Consider the following 22,153-nt stretch of genomic DNA (forward strand, 5'->3'; position numbering starts at 1 on the left):
GTGCTGAAGGGGAGCGTGGGCCAAACCTCTCCTGGTGCAAACAGGGAAACCGAGGGCCTTTGGAAGGGACCAGCCCAGGCTGCCTCCTGATCTGGTGGCTGGGCATGCCTTCCCATCCCTTCTCCAGGAGGAGGGTCTTAGACACTATGAGAGAGCCCAGACCTGGATTGGAACTGCCTGTCAAGACCTGGGCGTGATGCCCAAAATACATGAAGATGATCACTAGGGAGGCCCTGCCTTCAGTGCCAGGGAGGGCTGGTGAGATCCTCAGTTACAAAGAGGTTTGAAGCTTATTTTCCAGGTTGCATGTCAGGGCCTTGGGTCTTCTCCCTAAACAGTTCACTGGGGTGGGAAAATAGGGGTTCTTCTAGCTGTTCCCTGGGGGGAGGCCTGAGGACGTGTGGGGGGGCTAGGCTAGTCCCAGGAATCCCGGGGCTTCCTTGTCTGGTGGAGCAGAGCTGCTGTGTGAGGTGGGAGTCCTTTCAGGGGAGCAACCACCTGGGCAGTGGGTGCGGTTGGCTCCCTTTAGGGCTGAGTGCTGAAGTGTTTGCTCATCCTCATGAGGTAGAAGGTGGAGGTAGAAGGTAAATCCTCAGTGGTAGAAGGTGGACTGGTTTTCATCGAGTGTTTTTGCCCAGAGGTGGAAAGTGAACAACCTGCTTGCTCTGCAAGGTCGGAACCAGAGGCGCAGGGACCTGCAGATGGGACTATGAGAGGAATGTCTCCTTGCTCCAGATGGGCCCCCAGGTCAGGAGTGGGCCCGGGATGGGTGAGGTAATGGAGCCTAGTGATGAAGAGCCACACGGAGCGGAGCTCTGCTCTAGTGCTGTCCCTGACTTGATGAGCGACTCTGGGCAAGTTATTTAACCATTCCGTACCTCTGTTTCCTCATCCATGAGATGGGTCTAATATCAGTGCCTACCTCATAGGGTTGTTGTAAAGATGAATTAAGATGTGTAAATGTGAGTGGCAGATACTCTTAGTGTTGTTATTCAGTCGATAAGTCGTGTCCGACTCTTTGCGACCCCATGGACTGTAGCACACCAGGCTCCTCCGTCCTTCACTGTCTCCTGGAGTTTGCTCAGATTCATGTCCGTTGAGTCAATGATGCTATCTAACTTATTACTAGCAATGGTAATAAGACTTCACAAAGGGCAGAATGCAGGGAAGTGTGTTCAGCTCAATAAGACAATAACAGTGTCTCTGCAGAGACCAGGTTACATCTTGAGAGGGGGAGCTCTCTGTCACTAGAGGCATCCAAGCAAATATCAGAGGTCCCCTGACTAGGTATTGAAGCCTGAGACTGGGGCAGACATGGTGATCTTGAAAGGGGGACGTGAGCTGCCAGGGAGTGCCTTGTAGCCCAGCCCATTCTGTGCGCATCTTTCTGTACCCTGCAACCCTCATGGGAGGCCCTGAGGTCTGGTGGCCGTGGTGACTCAGTGGGTGGTGGGGCACAGGGAATGCCAGATTCTGAAGAATCTTCTGGGGCAGTGGGTTAACCAAGTTCCAGAATAGGGGAGGCTACGGTGAAGTGTGTGTGTGGTGGGGGAGGGCGGTTGCTGAATGGAGTCTTCTGCCCCTTGGTCTAGAGAACTCGTCTCTGCTAGAGGAGAGGTGTGATGGGCAGAGAGAGAACAGCTGCAACCCTTGGTGAGCCTGGGTTTGTGTGAGTCTGGCCTGGATGAAGCACAGGTCATCTGACCTCTGCTGTAAGGGTCTCTTGCTTTGCTTGGTCCAGGGGGGCTTCAGTGGGGTGTGAGCACTGACCTTGGGGATTAGACAGGAGTACAGAAGGTGGGATGGGATGGATGGGTGGGGGCCTTGGTGGAGAGTCTCTCTTGGCAGCTGAGCTTTGGGTGGAAAGCCCTGGGCCCTGCCGCCCTGTGTACCCTGAAGACTGGCTTCCTTCAGGGGCTGTGCATATCCTCAGTGGCAGAGGCTCTTCGACTTGGCCATCATTTATGCAGGGCTTCCCTGGTGGCTCAGACGGTAAAGAGTCCTCCTGCAATGCAGGAGACCCGGGTTTGATCCCTGGGTCGGGAAGATCCCTTGGAAAAGGAATGGCTACCCAGTCCAGTATTCTTGCCTGGAGAATTCCATGGACAGAGGAGCCTGGCAGGCTACTGTCCATGGGGTCACATAGAGTCAGACACGACTGATTGACTAACACACTTTCTGTGCAGGTTTGGCATAGCCTCTGCCCATGAGCCTGAATGCCTCCCCAACCCCACATGGACCTTCCTGCTCCTACATCTGCATCCAGGTCCCTTACCTGCTGTGTCCTTTCCAGCTCCTGTGGGTTTCTTTTGCCACCCTGTCAGTTTCTCCCTTCTTTCACCATAGTAATTACCCTCCCTCTGGCCATGGGGATCTAGCAAGAACTACCAATCCCCGGGTGACCGTGTGAGTCAGGCCGGACTGACCACAGGTCTCCTGGGCTGTACTAGGTGGGACTATGCAAGAAAAGCCTTCTTGTCTCTGGTGTCAGAGCAGAGATGTACCTGTGAGAACATACCTTGTCTGGGAGAGTGAAGCTGATGCAGAGGGGCCGTGAGGAGGGTGCGGAGAGAGCCAAGGCACTGGGCCCCTCATTTCCAGCGCCTGCCCCTGCCATGGTTTGTCCAGGGACCTATATGCTCCCCTTTGGTCCAAGAGGGTGCAAGCTGAATTTCTGCCCCTTGCAACCATGAGCCTGATGGATCCTTGTCCATCAGGTATACCTGCCAGAGCACCAAGCCCAACAGCTTGGCCATCTTCTTTTCTGTGGTCTCCTCTGTTCAGATGATGAACAACTCACAGCCGAAGTCTGGGCCTCATTATCTGTTTTTCACTGCCCTGGGCACGTGGCAGGTGCAGAAGTTAAAAAGAGAAAGCACTTTAAAAGAAAGGACGCCTGCTTAATATAGAGTTTGACGTTGACATTTTAATAAGCAGACTGGAGCTTTTGTGGACAGTTGAGCGTCCCCTGATAAAATGGTTACCTTGAGGAGCTCCAGACTTGCTCTGGTAATGCTGCTAATTTCCCTAGAACATTTTTTTGGCCTCCTGATTGGTGCAGAAGGCAGCTATCTTGGTTTTGATCCAAGATGGTGTTGGCAGTTTAATGAAGAGACATAGCTGGGAAGGACAGGAGGAAGATGGGCTGCTCTGGGAGGTTTGATGTTGTGTGTGCAGGAAGCCTTGACAGGAGTTCCCTAAGAAGCAAGCTCAAAACAGGCTGAGGTGGGAAAACTGGTGGAATTTAGTTGCGTAAAGTAATGACTGCTTTAAAAAGAGGCAGCTCCTATTCAAACAGGAAGGCCCAATAGATTTATAAAAATGGTTTCCTTCATTCCCTGTTTTGTGTTCACAGCTGCATTCCCAGTGTCTGGCACAGGGCTGGTATGTAGTAGGCACTCCATAGGTGTTTGTTGAATGAGTGAAGGAATTCAACAAGTAAGTATTTATTAAGGATTGCCTCCTATTTTCCAGGCACCGTGGTGGGTGTCCCTCACTGCTTTATAGAGCTGACGTGTGTGCAGGGGCGGGAGACTGTACAGCCACACAAGTATTCAAGCACATTTCAGTATATGTTTCACTTACCCCTGTGAATATTGCCTTCATTTGGGACCTAATAACATGTTGGCGAGGCTCGACCAAGGTTATATTTTTATTTTTTTTTATTTCCAAAGCCAGCAGTTGATGTTTTTAAGGAACTATTTTGATGCAGGTGAAAAATCAGATTAAGACATTGAGCACACACTCCTGGGGCACTGTCCTTGCTCGTTTATTGTCAGCAAACACAAGCTGCACACACACACACTTTAAATCTGAAATAACAGCACTTTTTGCTGGAATTGGGGTCCAGTGCCCACCTTAGGGGGGCTTCCCAGGTGGCATTGATGGTAAAGAACCCGCCTGCCAATACAGGAGACATAAGAGATGCAGGTTCAGTCCCTGGGTTGGGAAGGTCCCCTGGAGCAGGGCATGGCAACCCACTCCAGTATTCTTGCCTGGAGAATCCCATGGGCAGAGGAGCCTGGTGGGCTACAGTCCTTGGGGTTGCAGAGTTGGACGTGACTGAAGCGACTTAGCATGCATGTGCCTTTGTTTAGAGGAAATGTTACGTGCACCCCATGAGCGCACAGCACAGTGAAAGTGGATCTGTTATGGACATGATGGGAGGGAGGGCGGGAAGGAGAGAGTGGGACGAATGGAGAGAGTAGCCTGGAAACATCTACACTACCATATGTAAAATAGATAGCCAGTGGAAATCTGCTGTATGACTCAGGGGACTCAAGCCAGGGCTCTGTGACAACCTAGAGGGGTGAGATGGGGAGGGAGGTGGGCGGGAGGTTCAAGAGGGAGGGGACATTGTATACATATGGCTGATTCATGTTGAGGTATGGCAGAAACAAGCACAATATTATAAGGCAATTATCCTTCAATTAGAAATAAAGAAAAAGAAAAGTGGCTCTGCTCTGCTTGTGATGGGCATGCAGGCCCTTGCTTGGCCACCTAACACCCTCTTCCCACTTCCCTGCTGGCATCTGAGGGCCCCCAAGCCCCTAGAGGAAGAGCCTGCTCTCGTGTGGCCACACTCATTTGCACACACACGCACACCTGTTCTGCTGTGTGTTCACATCTCTGCTCTCTCCCCCTTCCCCCCGCTCGCCGCATCCCTGGTTCAGGCCGGCCTCATCCGTACGGACAGCACCGACTACTTCATCGAGCCCGTCGAGCGCGGGCAGCAGGAGATGGAGGCCGGCGGGAGGAAGCACGTGGTATACCGGCGGGAAGTCATCAGGCAGCCATGGACAGAGCCCCTCGGGGACCTTCACAATGAAGGTAGGCTGTGGTTGGGGGTGCCAGGTCTACCTCCCTCCACATCGCAGGGATGTTTTCAGGTAACTTCTGGCCTGGGCTTTTCAACTCCTGGCCTCAGTCTTCTCACTGGTGTAATGGCTCTGGGCCATATAGATCTACTGCACCAGCAGGGAAACTGCCCTCTGTTTTAGGGGCTATGATAGCAGGCTGGAGTGGGGGCCAGAGGAGCTACCTGAGTCCCCTGAACACAGGTCCTTGAGTCTCGGAGCGGCTCAGCGTTGCTTTGCAAGGCTATTCCTCTGCCAGGACAGAAGGTGGAATGACTGCAGTTAGCTTCTCCCCGCTGGAAATCATCTCCACCCCTGGGAACCACAGGAAGGAGGTTCTTAGGGCACTCGTAGGGAGACTGCCTGGGGTCAGGCCACCAGAGTCAGCTCTGTGTCCAAAGGACCATTTAAAAATCCTACCTCCAGGGACTTCCCTGTGGTCCAGCAGTTGAGAATCTGCCTCCAATGCAGGGGTCACAGATTCAATTGTTGGTCTGGGAAGATTCCACATGCCAGGGGGCAACTAAATCCATGTGCCCCAACTACTAAAGCCTGCACGCCCTAGAGGCTGTGCTCTCCAACAAGAGAAGCCACTGTGATGAGAAGCTCGTGCACCACAGCTAGAGAGTAGCCTCCACTTGCTGCAACTAGAGGAAAGACCATGAGCAGCAACAAAGACCCAGTGCAGCCAGAAATAAATGAATAAACAATTTTTTAAAAAAAGCTTAAATGTGGAAAAAAAAAATATCCTACTTCCAATATTGTTTACTATGTGACCTTAAGCAAGTTACTTAACATCTCTGAACCTGTTTTTCTAATCTGTAAAGTGGGATGATCATTTCTAACTCTGAGGTTTTATGTGTTACAATGTTATAAATGTTGTAATGTGTATAGAACTCCCAGCGTGGAGCTTGGCCCCTGGTAGATGTTTGATGAATGGTTGCTCTTGTTAAGGCTTTGTTACTAAGGTAACTGCTGCCATGTTGGGGTGAGAGTCTCTGGGAGGGGCCTCTGTGTAGCCAGTGAGCAGCACTGGAGCCTGCCCACCAGCAGTACGCAGGACCCATGGTTGAGCCAGTGAAGTGGTGGTCCTAGGCCTGTGCCAACTTCATAGTCCCACTGAGGTTTGTCTCAAAGCCCCTTTGGCCATGAGGACATGCGTGGATTCCACCCTCATTCCTGGGTGGAATCTGGCCATGAGTGACACACCCTCCTGCCTGGGCCCTGGCGGAGTTGGGCCCAGCGTGAAGGAATGCCTGGAAACCAGTAGTCCCCACGTACAATGCGTCCTTTGAAGCCTCAGCTGCTCTCCCCATGTTGCTCTTAAGTGACGCCACACTTATGTTATGATGGTGGAGGGCTCTGCAGTTATGTAATGCAGGGGTTGGACGGAGCCTCGGGTGGCTGGGCAGGGTTTCAGGAGCTCAGTGGTACCCGAACTGTTACCTCCACCACTCCTGGAGGGAATGACGAGTCTCGCTTGGGCTCTGTTTTATCGGAGGCCAGCTCTGAATCAGAAGACCACAAATCCTTCCTTTTGAGAGAGACCTTGGGGAAGTCCTACTCCAGGGCTGTGAGCCTGGAACTAGCCCCGCAGTTGGCCACCACGGTCAACGACTGGGAGGCCGAGACCACTGAGCTCCGGGTGGGGTCACACCTTGAACGCTGCTCTGTCTCCCCCTCGTCGGGTTGCCTGGCTGTACCTCCTGTGGGCGGTGTTGTGCCCTGGGCCCATCTGGGTTCTTCCTTAGAAATACAAGGATGATAGGGGACTTTCTTGAAAACCTGTGACTCACTCTGTTATTTTAAGGCGAGCAGTGGGTCTGAGCCTGGTATGTGAAGTTCTTTTGGGTGTGCCTGTCTCCACTTAACATTCTTGGTTAAGATGAAAAGTTTGACCTCGAAGGCTGTGCCCTGCACATTCCCATGCTCCCAATGTTGTCCTGTCCCCCCTCAACCCACAGTCCTCTGTAGCCCTCTTCCGACCATCTAGGTCACTGGAATCTGGATGCTTGTGTGCCCGTAGCCAGAATTCTGGCCCCTTGGCTGGGGTTTGGGGCTACCAAACACCAGGGCCGTTCATCCCCTCAAGGGCAGCCAGCCAGCCTGGGGCTTACGGCTGCTGTTGCTGCCTTTTTTTAATTGAGAGAAAATCCATTTAAATGTATACGATTCAGTTTTTTTTTTTTAATATATTCACAATTTTGTGGGATCACCATTATTGTGATCACCATCGCAATTACATCCCACATTAATGGGATCACCATCACCATTATCTAATCCTAGAACATTTCCATCACTCCCATAAAAATATCGCAGACCCATGAATCAGCTGTCACTCCGATTTTCCCCTTCTCAGCTCCCTGGCAACCACTAATCGACCTTCCCTCTCTAGAGCTTTGTCTCTTTTGGGCATCCCCTATAGATGGAATCATACAGTCTCTGGCCTTTTGGGACTGGCTTTCTGTCACTTAGTGTGCAAGGTCAATCTCTGCTGGTGTGTGTCTTAGTACTTCACTCCTTTTCATGGCAGAGTAATATTCCACCCCGTGGAGAAACTACATTTTACCAATCTGTTCATCTGTTGGTGGACATTTGGGTTGTTTCCATTTGGTGGCTATTATGATAATGCCGCTGTGAACATTCATGCACAAGTTTTCATGTAAACATATGTTTTCCATTGTTTTCAGTATGTACGTAAGATGCTATAAAGATGTAGGTTCTATGGTAATGCTGTGTGTAACTTTTGGGGGAGCTGCCAAACTGTTCTCCAAAGCAGCTGCACCATTTTACATTTTCTCGGGGCTCCTTGGGTGGGCTCACTGAAAGTTTCTGGTGACCTGCTGCCCCCACCCTTCCCGCTTTGAGAATTCCCTATTTGTGGCCTGAAGGATGAGAGACGCATAGAAGAGGGTGTGAATGGATCGTCTCCAGGGTCTGTGGCTGATGTCAGCAGGCCCTCCGCAATGCCTCTCATTGTTTTTTGAGAGAGAAATCTGGGTGGGCCCTGTTAGGGTGTGATAATGGGGAGTGGGAGGCCTGGGTTTACATTCTGGATGTTTGCCATGAACTTGCTGTGTGACCTGAGATGAGTCAGGTGACCTCTCTGAGCCTACCTCTGACAGACCTGGCAAAGAGAGCTGTGAAGAGTCGAGTTCCCCTTTTCCCTTGCAGGGCTGAAACCTCCAGGCACTGCTTATGTGTTGGGAGTGGCTATTATGATTCAATTCACTGCATGGAGAGTCTTTGACCTTCTTCCTCCCCTGCTGGGGGTCTCTTCCCCTCTCACCCAGGAATTTGTCTCTGGGCTGCTACGCTCACTGTTGGGCTCAGATAGCAGGGCCTCCAGGAGCTCTGGTGCAGTCTCACATGCAAAGAGAGAGGCACTGGCCTCGGGGGCAGTGAGGGCGGACACCGGCCCAAGCCCTGCTCACCAGTCTGTACATTGCTCAGAGGACCAGCTGCCCATTTCTGGTCTCTCCTCTAGGCACAGTGGCCATGATTCCCCAACTCTTAAATCTAGGGCATGGTAGATTCCTTTGCACGGCAGTGCCACTAACCAAAGGGAAAATAGAAACAGCATGGAGCACCGTGATTTCCTTGCTCCGCACTCAGCCTTCAATCCCTGGAGTACCCATGTGCATGGAGGCTTAGAGGCAGAACTTGGATGCCCATCGAGTCTTCCCTGAGGGTTACCACACTGTGGTCGGTAACTCCTTACCCTCAGTCACAATGGGTCCTGTGGTCCCCATGCTCCAGCAGGTCTCCCACTCCCTCTCCGGCCGGCTCAGGTGTGCCCTCCTCCAGAAGCCTCTCCCAGCTCCGCCATCCCGGTTTGGGTCTCGGTGTGGAAGCCTGCCCTAGTCAGTGGTACTGTCTGGTCCTTGATGGTATTCTATTTACTACCCAGTTTCTTATCTGTCACCTGCACTAGGCGGGGGAGCTCAAGGACAGGGTCCTGCCTTCATCACCCACCACCGTCCTCCGTGCTAGAAGTGTGGGGCCCCTTCTGCAGCCACACCTCTGGATGTGTGCTGGGACTGTGGTGGTGGCATCTTTAGAGCCTCAGCCCCATCTTGCAGGCAGAGGGGTTTTGAAATAACTGTGGATAAATGAATAGTCTTAGAAATCCGTGCACAAGAATCAGAGCTTCAGGGTGGGATGGCAGGAGAGTCATTAAGACATTTGAAGCTTTCTTGAGAGACCCTTGCCTCCCATCCTGCTTCCTATGGTGTCCTCATGTACTCCTCACTCCACTGCCCCAACAAGTGTTGCTCCAGTCCTTATTCGGGCTATGGTGTAAATGACTGATAACTGCTTGAGATGTTACCTTTCTAAATAGCCATATGTTTCAAAGCATGACCTTTTGATTCAGACAGACCTGGACATGCTACTTTGAACCTTAGCTTGTTTACTTGTATAATAGAGTCAATAATCTGACAGAGTTGTCTTTAAGGATTGGATTGGATTCGATCAGGAGTCAGCCAACTAAGGTCCATGAGCTAAATGAGGCCTACCGCTTGTTTTTGTAAATAAAGTTTTATTGAAACCCAGAGACACTCATTTGTTTATATATTGTCTGTAGCTGCTTTTATATCTCAGTAGTCAAATTGAAGAGCTGAGATGGACCAGATGAACCACAAACCCTAAAATGTTTACTATCTGATCCTTTACAGAAAAGGTCCTAGATTACGTCATACAAGTTAATAAACGCTGGTTAAATAAATAACCTTAGCTAAAAGGTCAAAGCCGTGATGGGGAAATTTGGAGTTGCTGGCAATGATTGAGAGGGATTTGAGGGGCATGGGGCATCCTTCAAGGGTCCCTAAAATGCCCTCCATAGGCCATTGGTAATACCACAAAACATTTTTTCCTGTATGATGATGTTTCTACCCACTGCCATCTTTGATTTTTACAGCAAGCATGTCTGGCAGGATATCAAGGATTATTCCTTCTCATGTCACAGGAGGGGAGGGGAGCCCAGAGAGGTGGAGGGGCTTGGGCTGGGACGTAACAGGGAGATAGAACTGAGCGGGAACTGGAGCCTGGGCCAGTTCTCACCTCTCCACTCCTCACTGCCTCAGAGATTTGCCGCATCCTCACGTCAGGGAGAGGGCTCACGCCCACCCATCACCTGGCCTGGCACAAACCCTCATGCTGTCAGAGGCAGGGGAAGGGGTGCACATGGTGGGGGCATGGCTCGATCAGCAGGTGGCATCATGGTGACAGTTCCTTACGTGGATTTGAACCTCCGTCTCTTCCCGTCTCGGTTCCAGCTTTTGGCCTGGGCGACCTTCCCAACCTGCTGGGCCTGGTGGGGGACCGGCTAGGAGAAGCAGAGCGGAAGCGGCGACACGCCACGCCGGGCAGCTACAGCATCGAGGTGCTGCTGGCGGTGGACGACTCGGTGGTGCGCTTCCACGGCAAGGAGCATGTGCAGAACTACGTCCTCACCCTCATGAATATCGTGAGTGTGCCCGAGGCCTGGGGCTGGCTGCCGGGGCTGGGGTGGGGGCCCCTGGCGCTCGTCTGATGGTTTGGTGGTGCTAGTTTTCCGGGTGGGCTCAGGGAGGTCACTGCCTGCTCCCACGTCCAGCTGAACGGTTGAGATGGGCCCGAGCTGGCCTGGCGTCCATCCTGGGCCTTGGCCTGTGTCAGCAGCATGTGACTGTGCTGAGGTACCTACAGGCAAACTGGAGCTTGTGGTCAGTGGTTTCTGCGCTTGGACATATTCAGAGCCTGGGTCAGGTGAGGCCAGGGGTCCCACTTGTCTTAGAGTTGAAGGGGTTTCCCTGAGATTCATCATCTGCGGAATATGCCCAATCCTAGGCTGGAGAGACTGGCCACTCGGCTGTCATGTTAGCAGAGATCCCAGCCCCCCAGTGTGTGGCCCTGGGTGTTCACCGAGATCAGTCAAGCAGGGAAAATGAGGGTTCTGGGTAAATTTTGAGACAGGTGAAGCAGAGAGGCTATGCACTGTCCACAGTGAGTGGTTACTGGTCAGTTGTTGCCAGCGGTGCTCATGCAGAGATGCAGGGCTCTTGTCATGGATATGGAGAAGGCAATGGCACCCCACTCCAATACTCTTGCCTGGAAAATCCCATGGGCAGAGGAGCCTGGTGGGCTGCAGTCCATGGGGTCGCTAAGAGTCGGACACGACTGAGCGACTTCACTTTCACTTTTCACTTTCACGCATTGGAGAAGGAAATGGCAACCCACTCTAGTGTTCTTCCCTTGAGAATCCCAGGGATGGGGGAGCCTGGTGGGCTGCCATCTATGGGGTCACACAGAGTTGGACACGACTGAAGTGACTTAGCAGTACTGTCATGGATAGGTCAGTTTGTTTTTTTTTTTAAGTCAGAAATGCAGATAGTTTTTTTTTTAACTTTTTATATGGAAAATTTAAATTGTGATATCTAAGTGAAACTCCTAATTTTTAAAATGCTAAAATAAAAACGCTGTGAATGCTGAATAAAACCTATCTACATGTCACATTTGGCCTCCGGTATACAGATGGGCAGCCTGACCTAAAGGCGCAGAGATGAGGGAGACCAGAAAGGAAGGGAGATGAAAACCATCAGAGGTGGGCTCTGCACTGGTTCTCTTCCGACAAGAGGCCTTTGTCGGAAGTGCGTGTGTCTGTGGCTCTGGGAGGAGGGGGACCAGTCTAGGTGCAGGTGGGGCAACCGTGGACGTTGATGATAATGTGGCTTTCCTGAGGGGAGTGGTAGCACGTTTCTGGGAATGGAACGGTTGATGAGCAAATGTGCCAACCCCACCGTCATGCCAATCCCCCTGGCAACATTTATAGCAAAATAAAATAGCACGGTGCTGCCTGTGCTGTCTGGTCTCCATAACCCAGCCACACGGGAGGCGAGGTGGCTGCTGGGAGGGCATGCGGCCAGCCCCTTGCTAGCTGTGTGACCTCAGGCAAGGGACCTGTACTCTTCCGACTCTGTAACTTGCAAATGATGGAAAACAAACTCGAACTAGATTAAGGAAAACAGGGCTAAAAATATGGGCCAGGTTGTGGGAGAACAAGATGGAATTGTTTTAAGTGTAACTGGTACTAGAGGCTTACGTGGACTCTTCAGGTCCTCTTCACATTCTAATTCTCTTGACCAACTTCTCAAAAAGACGGATTCTGGCTATGAGCATTATGAAGCTGACTTTTTTCCCTCTCCAATTTTTAAAAATTGTGGTTAATTTGCAATGTTGTGTTAATTTCTATTGTATGGCAAAGTGATTCCATTATACATATATATATACACACACATTCTTTTTTAAATATTCTTTTCCATTATGGTTTATCATACGATATTGAACATAGTTCTCTGTGCTATACTGCAGGCCTCGTTGTTTGTCCATTCTGTAGATGAACGCTTGCATCTGCTAACCCCAGCCTCCCACTCCATCTCGCCCTCACCTCTCCACCCTTTGGCAACCCCTCGTCTGTTCTCTATGTCTGTGATTCTCTTTCTGTTTCAGAGATAGCTTCGTTTGTGTCATATTTTACATTCTACATATGAATCGGTATCATATTTTACATTCTATATATAAGTGATATCATCACATCTGTCTTTCTCTTTCTGACAGTATGGTAATCTCTAGTTGCATGTTGCTGCAAAGGCATTCTTTCTTTCTTTTCTATGTCTGAGTAATATTCCATTGTATATATTTACCACATCATCTTTATCCCTTCATCTGTTGATGAATATTGAGGTTGTCTCCATGTCTTGGCTCTTGTGAATAGTGCTGCTATGAACATAGAGGCATTTGTATCTTTTTTAATTATATTGATAGTATTGTCTGGATATATGCCCAGGAGTGGGATTGCTGGATCATATGGTAATTCTGTTTTTAGTTTTCTGAGGAACCTCCCTACTGTTCTCCACAGTGGCTGCACCAACTTACATTCCCACCAGCGGTGTAGGAGGCTTTCCTTTTCTCCACACCCTTCCCAGCATTTGTCATTTGCTGACTTTTTAATGTTCGCCATTCTGACTGCGGTGAGGTGGTACCTCATTGTAGTTTTGATTTGCTTTTCTCTAATAATTAGCAATGTTGAGATCTTTTCAGTGAATCTGATTCTTACTGCTATAGCTCCCTGACCAGAGACAAAAGAAGTTTCTCCTTGAGTTTCCAGGCAAAAGTTCCTGGAGCAGGACTCTAAAATTTGAGTCACACGACCAACCTTTGGACCAATCACTATATGTTGGAGAAGGACAGAGTTTCCCAAAGGACAAGAGGGACTGGACACAGGCATGGGCCCTGGAGAAATTGTTCTGAGCTCACCAGGCACCCCAATCTGTGTCTGTTATAATAATATTTAATCCCTGAAAGCCTCCATTTTTCATAATATTGTCTGCTCTTGGGTTGAATGTATACGAAGTCTTTAGCACACACCTGGCACTTAGGGAGTACTCAGGCAGTGTGTTCTGCATTCTTATAGCTGTATTGTCTTTGTGTGTTTGTGTGGTTCTTTGTTTAAGTCTCTGCAGGTGGAGTCCTTGAGGATGGGAACTTTGACTTAGACTTTTTTTGAACCCCCAAGAGTACACAGCATGGGTATTTAGTCCAACACCTGATAGGTAGTCAGTAAATGTAGAAGTGAATGGTGTCTATGGGAGAGGCAGGGAGCCAGCATGGGAAAAGGGGGAAACAGTGTACTTCTGTCTGCAATGCCACTGTTAAGAAAGGGCAAGGGTAGAGATCAGCTCCAATTACAGGAGCCCCAGGGAGGGGAGGAGTGCCAGGAAGCCTGCCCCTTGCCACTTCTTTGTTTGAATACTAATTCTGTTATTCCTGGGGACTGGGATTCGATCCCTGGATTCCCTGGAGAAGGAAATGGCTACCCCCTCCAGTATTCTTACCTGGAGAATCCTGTAGACTGAGGAGCCTGGCAGCTACAGTTCATAGGGCCGCAAAAAGTCGGACATGACTGAGCGAATAACACACACACACACACACACACACACACAGCCTGTGGTTTGCAACTCAGAGAGCAAAGGCTACCACTTGCTGCCATTTGAGAAAGAGAGGGAGGGTAACTATATATATGAACACACCCACTTCACTGGAGCACTTGACCACCCATCCAGACTCTATAAATTGCTAGTCCGACCTAAGACCACACAGCTGAATACTAATCCCATTAGTCAGAGAGCCAAGTTGGTCCCTGGAGCCAGCAGGTGGAGAACACGAGTGAGGGGGAGGGAGTGAGGAAAGGGCCAGGGGAGCCCTTAGGAAGCCCTGAGTGTTAGGACCCTCGGTCCTGGATCGTGAAGACCCCAGGAGTATGAATAGGCTCTATTCACAGCCCCAGAGTTTGCTTTAAGATAATTTTCAGAAAAAAAGCAAAATCATGACTTTCATACAAAAATAAAAACAGATGTCGTGTGAAAGATTTTCAATTCAGTTCAGTCACTCAGTCTTGTCTGACTCTTTGCGACCCCATGGACTGTAGCACACCAGGCTTCCCCGTCCATCACCAACCCCCAGAGCTTGCTCAAACCCATACCCATTGAGTCAGTGATGCCATCCAACCATCTCATCCTCTGTCATACCCTTCTCTTCCCACCTTCAATCATTCCCAGCATCAGGATCTTTTCAAATGAGTCAGTTCTTTGCCAAAGTGTTGGTGGCCAAAGTATTGGAGTTTCAGCTTCAGCATCGGTCCTTCCAATGAATATTCAGGACTGATTTCCTTTAGGATAGACTGGTTGGATCTCCTTGCAGTCCAAGGGACTCTCAAGAGCCTTCCCCAACACCACAGTTCAAAAGCATCAATTCTTCGGCACTCAGCTTTCTTTGCAGTCCAACTCTCACATCCATACATGACTACTGGAAAAACCATAGCTTTGACTAGATGGACTTTTGTCGGCAAGGTAATGTCTCTGCTTTTTAATATGCTGTCTAGGCTTGTCATAGCTTTTCTTCCAAGGAGCAAACATCTTTTAATTTCAGGGCTGCAGTCACCATCTGCAGTGATTTTGGAGCCCCAAAAAATAAAGTCTGTCACTATTTCCATTATTTCCCCATCTATTTGCCATGAAGTGATGGGACTGGGTGCCACGATCTTCATTTTCTGAATGTTGAGTTTTAAGCTAACTTTTTCACTCTCCTTCACTTTCATCAAGAGGCTCTTTAGTTCTTCACTTTCTGCCATAAGGGTGGTGTCACCTGCATATCTGAGGTTATTATTTCTCCTGGCAATCTCGATTCCAGCTTGTGCTTCATCTAGCCTGGCATTTCACATGGTGTACTCTGTATATAAGTTAAATAAGCAGGGTGACAATATACAGCCTTGAGGTACTCCTTCCCAATTTGGAAGGAGATCCAACCAGTCAATCCTAAAGGAAATCAGTCCTGAATATTCATTGGAAGGACCGATGCTGAAGCTGAAACTCCAATACTTTGGCCACCAACACTTTGGCAAAGAACTGACTCATTTGAAAAGACCCTAATGCTGGGAAAGATTCAAGGCGGGAGGAGAAGGGGACAACAGAGGATGATATGGTTGGATGGCATCACTGACTCAATGGACATGAGTTTGAGCAAGCTCCGGGAGTTGGTGTTGGACAGGGAATCCTGATGTGCTGCAGTCCATGAGGTTGCAAAGAGTCAGACACGACTGAGCGACTGAACCGAACTGATGCTTAACTTAATAAAGGAAAGAGAGGGGAGAAGAGGCTCCATGGGAAGGGCAGATAGGTTTCTTTAGGAAAGACAAGTGAACTTTAGGAGAACAAGTAGGAAATAAGAAAGTTTGTGATGATACATGTTTATTCAGGTGCAAGTGGTCTGTCTGTCTTTTTTTTTAATGGCCATGAAATTCCCCTGGGGAGAGGATTTATAGTAGCTCATTTTCTTGGGAATTGCTGCTTTGTCAAAGGAAGGAATTTCTTTTTTTAATATATATATAATTTATTTTTTTTATTGAAGGATAATTGCTTTACAGAATTTTGTTGTTTTCTGTCAAACCTCATCATGAATTAGCCATAGGTATACATATATCCCCTCCCTTTTGAAACTCCCTCCCATCTCCCTCCCGGGAATTTCTGAGATGCTTTATTTCTGCATCTGTTGAATCTCAAGTGTCTTCAGATTAAAATAATACTTATGCCAACTCTGAGTTCTGAGTGGGTCCCCACCCAGGCCAGGAGTGGGACCCTGGGAATGACCCCAGGAAGTGAGTGATTGGATGTTTGTGTGTCCTGGAGGGACCATGGCCAGTTCGTGAGATCAACTCACATGTTATAGGTTTTGCACCACTGTGTGCCCTTAGGAAGGCCCCCACCAGACACACGGGCACTGAAGACCCTGCAGGGGGGGCCTGCTGTGAAGCCTGTTTCCATGGTCTCGGTTCTGTGTCTTCTCAGAGGTTCTGGAGTGTTCTTGGAGGCTGGTTCCTTGCTCACTGCTGCCTTGCCCTTGTGGGTGTGGGAACAGAGGGGTGCAGCTTCCCACAAGGTCTCCTTCCTCTTGGGGGAAAGGCTTAGGGCACTGAGATGGACCTCGCTTAAGGAGTTGCTGTCTTGCAGACCTCCAGCTTCCACAGGGGGAAAGCAAGGTTTAGGGTTCTGACTTTCCTGGGGGACAGCAGCCAGCCAGCCAGAATCCCACCTGTGACTATGAGTGGAGGGGCCCAGACAACCTCTCCCTCCCAGGAGACCAGCAGCTCATCCTATCCATTGTGTGGAAACCTGTATTTGGCTGGGATGCTTGAAGCCCCGCTTCCTTTCAGGATTGCATGAAGCCAGCAAAAAGGGTGTCCCTTTGCTCTTCCCTCACGGCACCTGCCTGCCTGTGACCATTTCTGATCCTGGTTTCTGGGGCCAGGGGTGGCCTGGTGGGATCAGAGAGAAGAGATATGGTTCCCAGGGTGGATGGGAGGGGCAGAGCCCTTTGTGGAACTCAGAATGATCAGGTCCCAGTCAGTGCGGCTCTCAGGCTTCTTGCCCCTCACTTTTCTTTTGCGTTAACCTAAATATTCATAGAGCTTCAGATGTTGGGCAACGACTCCTCGGCCTTCCCTCACATACTGCTGTGCCCTGGATGGACTTGGCTTTCTCTGTGCCTCGGTTTACCCATCTGTGTAGAGGATGTTTCCTTAAGGCTTCTTAAATCTCAGGGCAAGGGATCATGTGTCCAACTCTTTTGTGACCCCATGGATTGTAGTCTACCAGGCTCCTCGGTCCATGGGATTTCTCAGGCAAGAGTACTGGAGTGGGTTGCCATTTCCTTCTCCAGGGGTTCTTCCTGACCCAAGGATCAAATCCTTGTCTCCTGTATTGGCAGGTGGATTCTTTACCACTGAGCCACTTGGGAAGCTCCCAATATATTCACTCTTTTCCAGGTTCTTTTCCTATATAGATTATTACAGAATATCGAGTAGAGTTCCATGTGCTATACAGTAGGTCCTTGTTGGTTATCTATTTTATTATATAGTAAAGTATGTTTGTTTAATTCCAAGTGCCTAATTTATCCAACCCTAGCACCCAATGTTTTCCCTTTGGTAACCATAAACTTGTTTTCAAAATCTGTGAGTCTGTTCCCATTATGCAAATAAGTTCGTGTATATCACTTTTAATTCGATTTGACATATGAGTGATATCATATGATATTTTCTCTATATTTTCTTTTTCTGTCTGACCTAGTATGATAATCCCTAGGTCCATCCATGTTGCTGCAAATAGCATTATTTCATTCTTTTTTGTGACCAAGTAATATTCCATTGTCTATATTTACCACATCTTTATCCATTCCTCTGTTGATGGACATCTAGGTTGCTTCCATGTCCTGGCTATTGTAGATAGAGCTGCAATGAGCATTGAGGTGCATGTATCTTTTTGAATTATGGTTTTCTCTGGATATACACCCAAGAGTGGGATGGCTGGGTCATGTGATAGTTCTGTTTTTGTTTTTTTATGGAACCTCCATACTGTTCTCCATAGTGGTTATATAAAATGACATTCCTACCCTCTCCAGCATTTATTGTTTATAGACTTGTTGATGATGGCCATTCTGACCTGTGTGAGGTGATAACACCTTGTAGTTTTGATTTGTATTTCTCTGATAATTAGTGATGGTGTGATATCTTTTCATGTGCTTTTTTGGCGATCTTTATGTCTTCCTTGGAGAAATATCTATTTATATATTTTGGCCACATCACGGGGCTTGTGGGATCTTAGTGCCTTCCCTCCAACCAGGGAGGGAACCCATGTCCTAAGTGAAAGCATGTAGTCCTAACTACTGAACCACCAGGGAATTCCTTTCTTGCTGTTGTTTAGTCACTTGGTCATGTCTGACTCTTTGCGACCCCATGGACTGCAGCACGCCAGGTTCCCTATCCTACCATCTCCCAGAGTTTGCTCAGGCTCATGTCTATTGAGTCGGTGATGCCATTCAACCATCTTGTCCTCTGTTGTCCCTTTCTCCTCCTGTCTTCAGTCTTTCCCAGCATCAGGATCTTTCCCAATCAGCTCTTCACATCAGGTGGCCCAAGTATTGGAGCTTCAGCTTCAGCATCAGTCCTTCCAATGAGTATTCAGGGTTGATTTCCTTTAGGATTGACTGGTTTGATGTCCTTGGAATCCAAGGAACTCTCAAGAGTCTTCTCCAGCACCACCATTCAGAAGCATCTATTCTTTGGTGCTCAGCCTTCCTATGGTCCAACTCTCACATCCGTACATGACTCCTGGAAAAACCATAGCTTTGACTATGTGGATCTTTGTCAACAAAGCGGTGTCTCTGCTTTTCCTGGGAGATGTCTATTTAGACCTTCTGCCCATTAGAGCTGCCCGCATAGAGCCGCATGTGCTGTTTGTGTATCTTGGAGATTAATCTCTTGTCAGTTGCTGTGTTTGCAAACATTTTATCCCATTCTGGGCATTGTCTTTTCACTTTGTTTATGTTTTCCTTTGTTGTGCAAAAGCTTTTAAATTTAATTAGGTCCCATTTGTTTATTTTTACTTTCACTTCTGTAGAAGGTGGATCAAAAAAGATATTGATGTGATTTATGTCAAAGAGTGTTTTCCCCTTAAGAGGTTTATAGTGTCTGGCCTTACATTTAGGTCTTTGATCCATTTTGAATTTATATGTATGGTGTCAGGGAATGTTCTGATTTTATTCTTTTACAAGTAGCTGTCTGGTTTTCCTAGCACTGCTTATTAGATAGACTATCTTTTCTCCATTGTGTACTCTTGCCTCCTTAATTGACCACAAATGTGTGGGTTTTCTAGCCTGTTCCATTGATCTATATTTCTCTTTCTGTGCCAGTACCATACTGTTTTGATTACTGTAGCTTTGTAGTATAGTCTGAAGTCAAGGAGCCTGATTTCTTCCAGCTCTGTTTTTCTTTCTTAGGATGTGTTTGACCAAGGGAACCACTTGAAATGTAAGGGGCAGTTTTCAGCATTTAGGGAGTGTCTGGTGCGTACATACTATTTCATATGGACTCCTGTTCTAGGGGACCTTTGAGGGCAGTACAGAAGGAGATGGCGTCCCTGTGGACTTCTGGAAACAGGAAGGCTTTCTGGAGGCATGTGGCACTGAGCCAGCCTTGGCAGGGAGAGGTCTGGTAAGATGAAGAGTGTACAGGCCAAGAATGGTGGCAGCAGTGTGAAGGGGAGGTGGCAAATGCCTGCAGAGAACTCTCGGGAGGGTAGCTATGGCAGGATGGTCCATCAGGCAGTAGCATGGACCCTCAGGTGGAGAGAATGAATGAAGAATAGTGCCTGATGGTGGCATACAGGTGGATATATGACAGGGGCAGATGGATGCCAGAGGCCAGCTGAGGCTGTGATGGGGCAGCAGAAAGAACCAGGACTCCAGGACTCCAAGCTATTGTGAGTATCTCAAATCTCACAGTGTCATTCCGGTTCCTACCGCACCGTCAGACGCAGGGCTGAGGACTTGACGGGCAGGCTCCTCGCATCCTCACCACTGCCTTGCGCAAGTGATGGTCTGCAAGTCTCAGAAGCCAAGTGACAAATGGCAAAACAGGGATTCAGACTCTTCGCTGTCTGATTCCGAAGTTAGCTCTTTTGTCCCACTGCTGCTGAGGCAGGACTTGAGGCGGGAGGGTTGCTGGGCTCCCAGCTCTGGAGGTGGGAAGCAGGCTGCCCTTTTGCAGAAGGAGCCGCTTCCTGAGATGAGTCTCCCTGGCAGAGTCAGGATCATGAGCGTCACCGTGAGACATTCTTGATCTTGACTCCTGGCTGTGGCCGGACTGGCTGGTGCAGTCAGGTACCCTCTCATTGCCTGGGGTGATGCACCAAATGCTTTCTGGGATGAAGAATCATGTGAATATGAGTTTCAGAGATACTCCTCAGGCCCGGAGCCAGAGCAGAGGGAGGTGAGAAGGCAGAGAGGCCCTTTCATCAGTCCTCCCCAAGCCAGTCTGTGGCCAGACCCATCTTGGCATCCCCCCTGTCTGGGTGGTAGGCCCCCTGCCCACCTCGATCCTAACCTGCCCCACTCAGCTCTTACTACAAAGATGCAGAGCACCAAGGCCTCTCAGATGCCCTGCTTGGAGAAGCTTGGCGCCCCTTCTAGATCTTGGAGGTTTGGCTCTCAGACCTAGATCTAGGTGCCTCACCCAGGAGCATGGCTTTCTGTTGTCACTAACTGTGTTAGATATTCATCATACCAGCTGGTTCAGAACAGCACAAAGACCTCTTTCCTGCTGACAGAGCGTTGCTCTGCCAGACCTCTTCCCTTCAGGGGTATGTGAGCAGCTCAACCTCCCTGCTCACTGGGAGGATGTAAATTCCCATCCTCCCTCGCTTTATGTCCTTCCTCTTCTTTTGACTCTCCCCAAGGAGCTTCCCAGTGCTTGAACAGCACTCAGAGACCACTTCCCCTGCAAAACAAAAATTCATTCACTTTAAGATAGTGGTTCTTGACTGGAGGCAATTTCGCATCCCAGGGGACGCTTGGGAGGGTTTGGAGAAATGTTTTGGGTGCCACAGCTGGAGCAGGTGGGGGTATTCCTGGCATCTGATGGGAGGGGCTTGGGGATGCAGCCAAACACCCTCCAGTGCACAGGATGCCCCACAAGAGAGAATCGTCAGCATCAGAGTGACCTTAGTGACCACGTGTGACCGCCACCCCCCAACCCCCAGCATTACAGTATAAATACAGAGCTCCCTGCTGGTCCAGTGGTTAGGACTTATGCTTTCACTGCCGAGGACCTGGGTTTGACCTCTGGTCAGGGAGCTAAGATCCCATAAGCCACGTGGTGCAGGCAAAAAAATAGGGGGGGGGGCGCGGATTATGATCTCCAGTTGCCCCACACAAGTCTACTGGGTAGAGAACAGCGCCTGCCAGAGGCCCAGTGCTGTAACTTCCGGCAGGCATTCCTGGCAGGAGAGACATGGTAATGAAGGGGACTGCTCCCGTGTGAAGAGAGCCTGACAGCTCACCAAGGCTCTCATGTCCAGCTTCTCCTTTGCAGGTATGGGACACTCTGGAGGCCAGACTTCTGAAATCCTGATTCTGGGGTCATCTCCTAGGCCGCTTCTCAGCCCCCAAAGTGGGAGGTAGCCATTTTAAACTAAATAGCAGATGCTGTTGGTTGAGCCCATGCTGTGTACCAGGCGCTGTTCCAAACACTTGACTTCTGCCTCACCTTCCGTCCTCAGGCCTCCACACACCCAGAGTGTGGGTCTTTCCAGGACCCCTCACAGCCCAGCTTCACTCACAGGCAGGCCAACCAGGGCCGTAATGGCCCCTGCATTTTGGAGATAAGTCATGGGAGAGAAATGCTGAGTATTGTAGACTCGTAACAGGGACTCTGTTGGGCTGGGAGGCCAGGCTCTAGGCACTCTGGAATCAGTCTGCACAAACAGCTTAGGCACGAAGCGGCCTGAATGGCTGGGTCCACGAGGCACTGGGAACCCCGGGAACAGCTGCACCTGAAGAGGTGTGCTGGTTAGAAGGTAGCTTAAAGTGCAGGCTTGTAGTCCACACCAGCCCGTGATCATGAACTTATGGGGTGGGGATAGAGCAGCTGAGAAAGGAACAGGAGATTGAGCACCCTCCTCCCACCTCCCACCTCTGAGATCTCACGGGTGATCCCGAAGGCAGGGCCTGCCAGCATGGCATATGAGTCATTGTGACTCCCTTGTGAGGTCTCAGTCCTAGCCCAGGGCACAGCAGGGCCCAGCTCTGGCTCCTGCCTGAGTGAGTCAGCGTCTGAGGGCTGGGGGAGAACAGGGACCTCAGGCTGCAGGCAGCAGTGTATCACTGGCATACATACACATGTATGCATGCAGGCACGTGTATAGTACAAG

The 22,153-nt window shown here is 49.5% G+C and overlaps 1 protein-coding gene across 1 annotated transcript in view; it reads left to right on the plus strand.

Annotated features, from left to right (window-relative positions):
• ADAMTS14 (ADAM metallopeptidase with thrombospondin type 1 motif 14) overlaps positions 1-22,153 on the plus strand; it is a 94,639-nt gene that overhangs the window by 20,377 nt on the left and 52,109 nt on the right. Inside the window, exons 3-4 of the mRNA XM_055586736.1 lie at positions 4,674-4,830; positions 10,133-10,323. Coding sequence (XP_055442711.1) covers positions 4,674-4,830; positions 10,133-10,323 — 348 coding nt within the window. The remainder of the gene's footprint in view (positions 1-4,673; positions 4,831-10,132; positions 10,324-22,153) is intronic.

This window comes from Bubalus kerabau, chromosome 1 (assembly GCF_029407905.1).
Source record: "Bubalus kerabau isolate K-KA32 ecotype Philippines breed swamp buffalo chromosome 1, PCC_UOA_SB_1v2, whole genome shotgun sequence".
Lineage (NCBI taxonomy): Eukaryota > Metazoa > Chordata > Mammalia > Artiodactyla > Bovidae > Bubalus > Bubalus kerabau.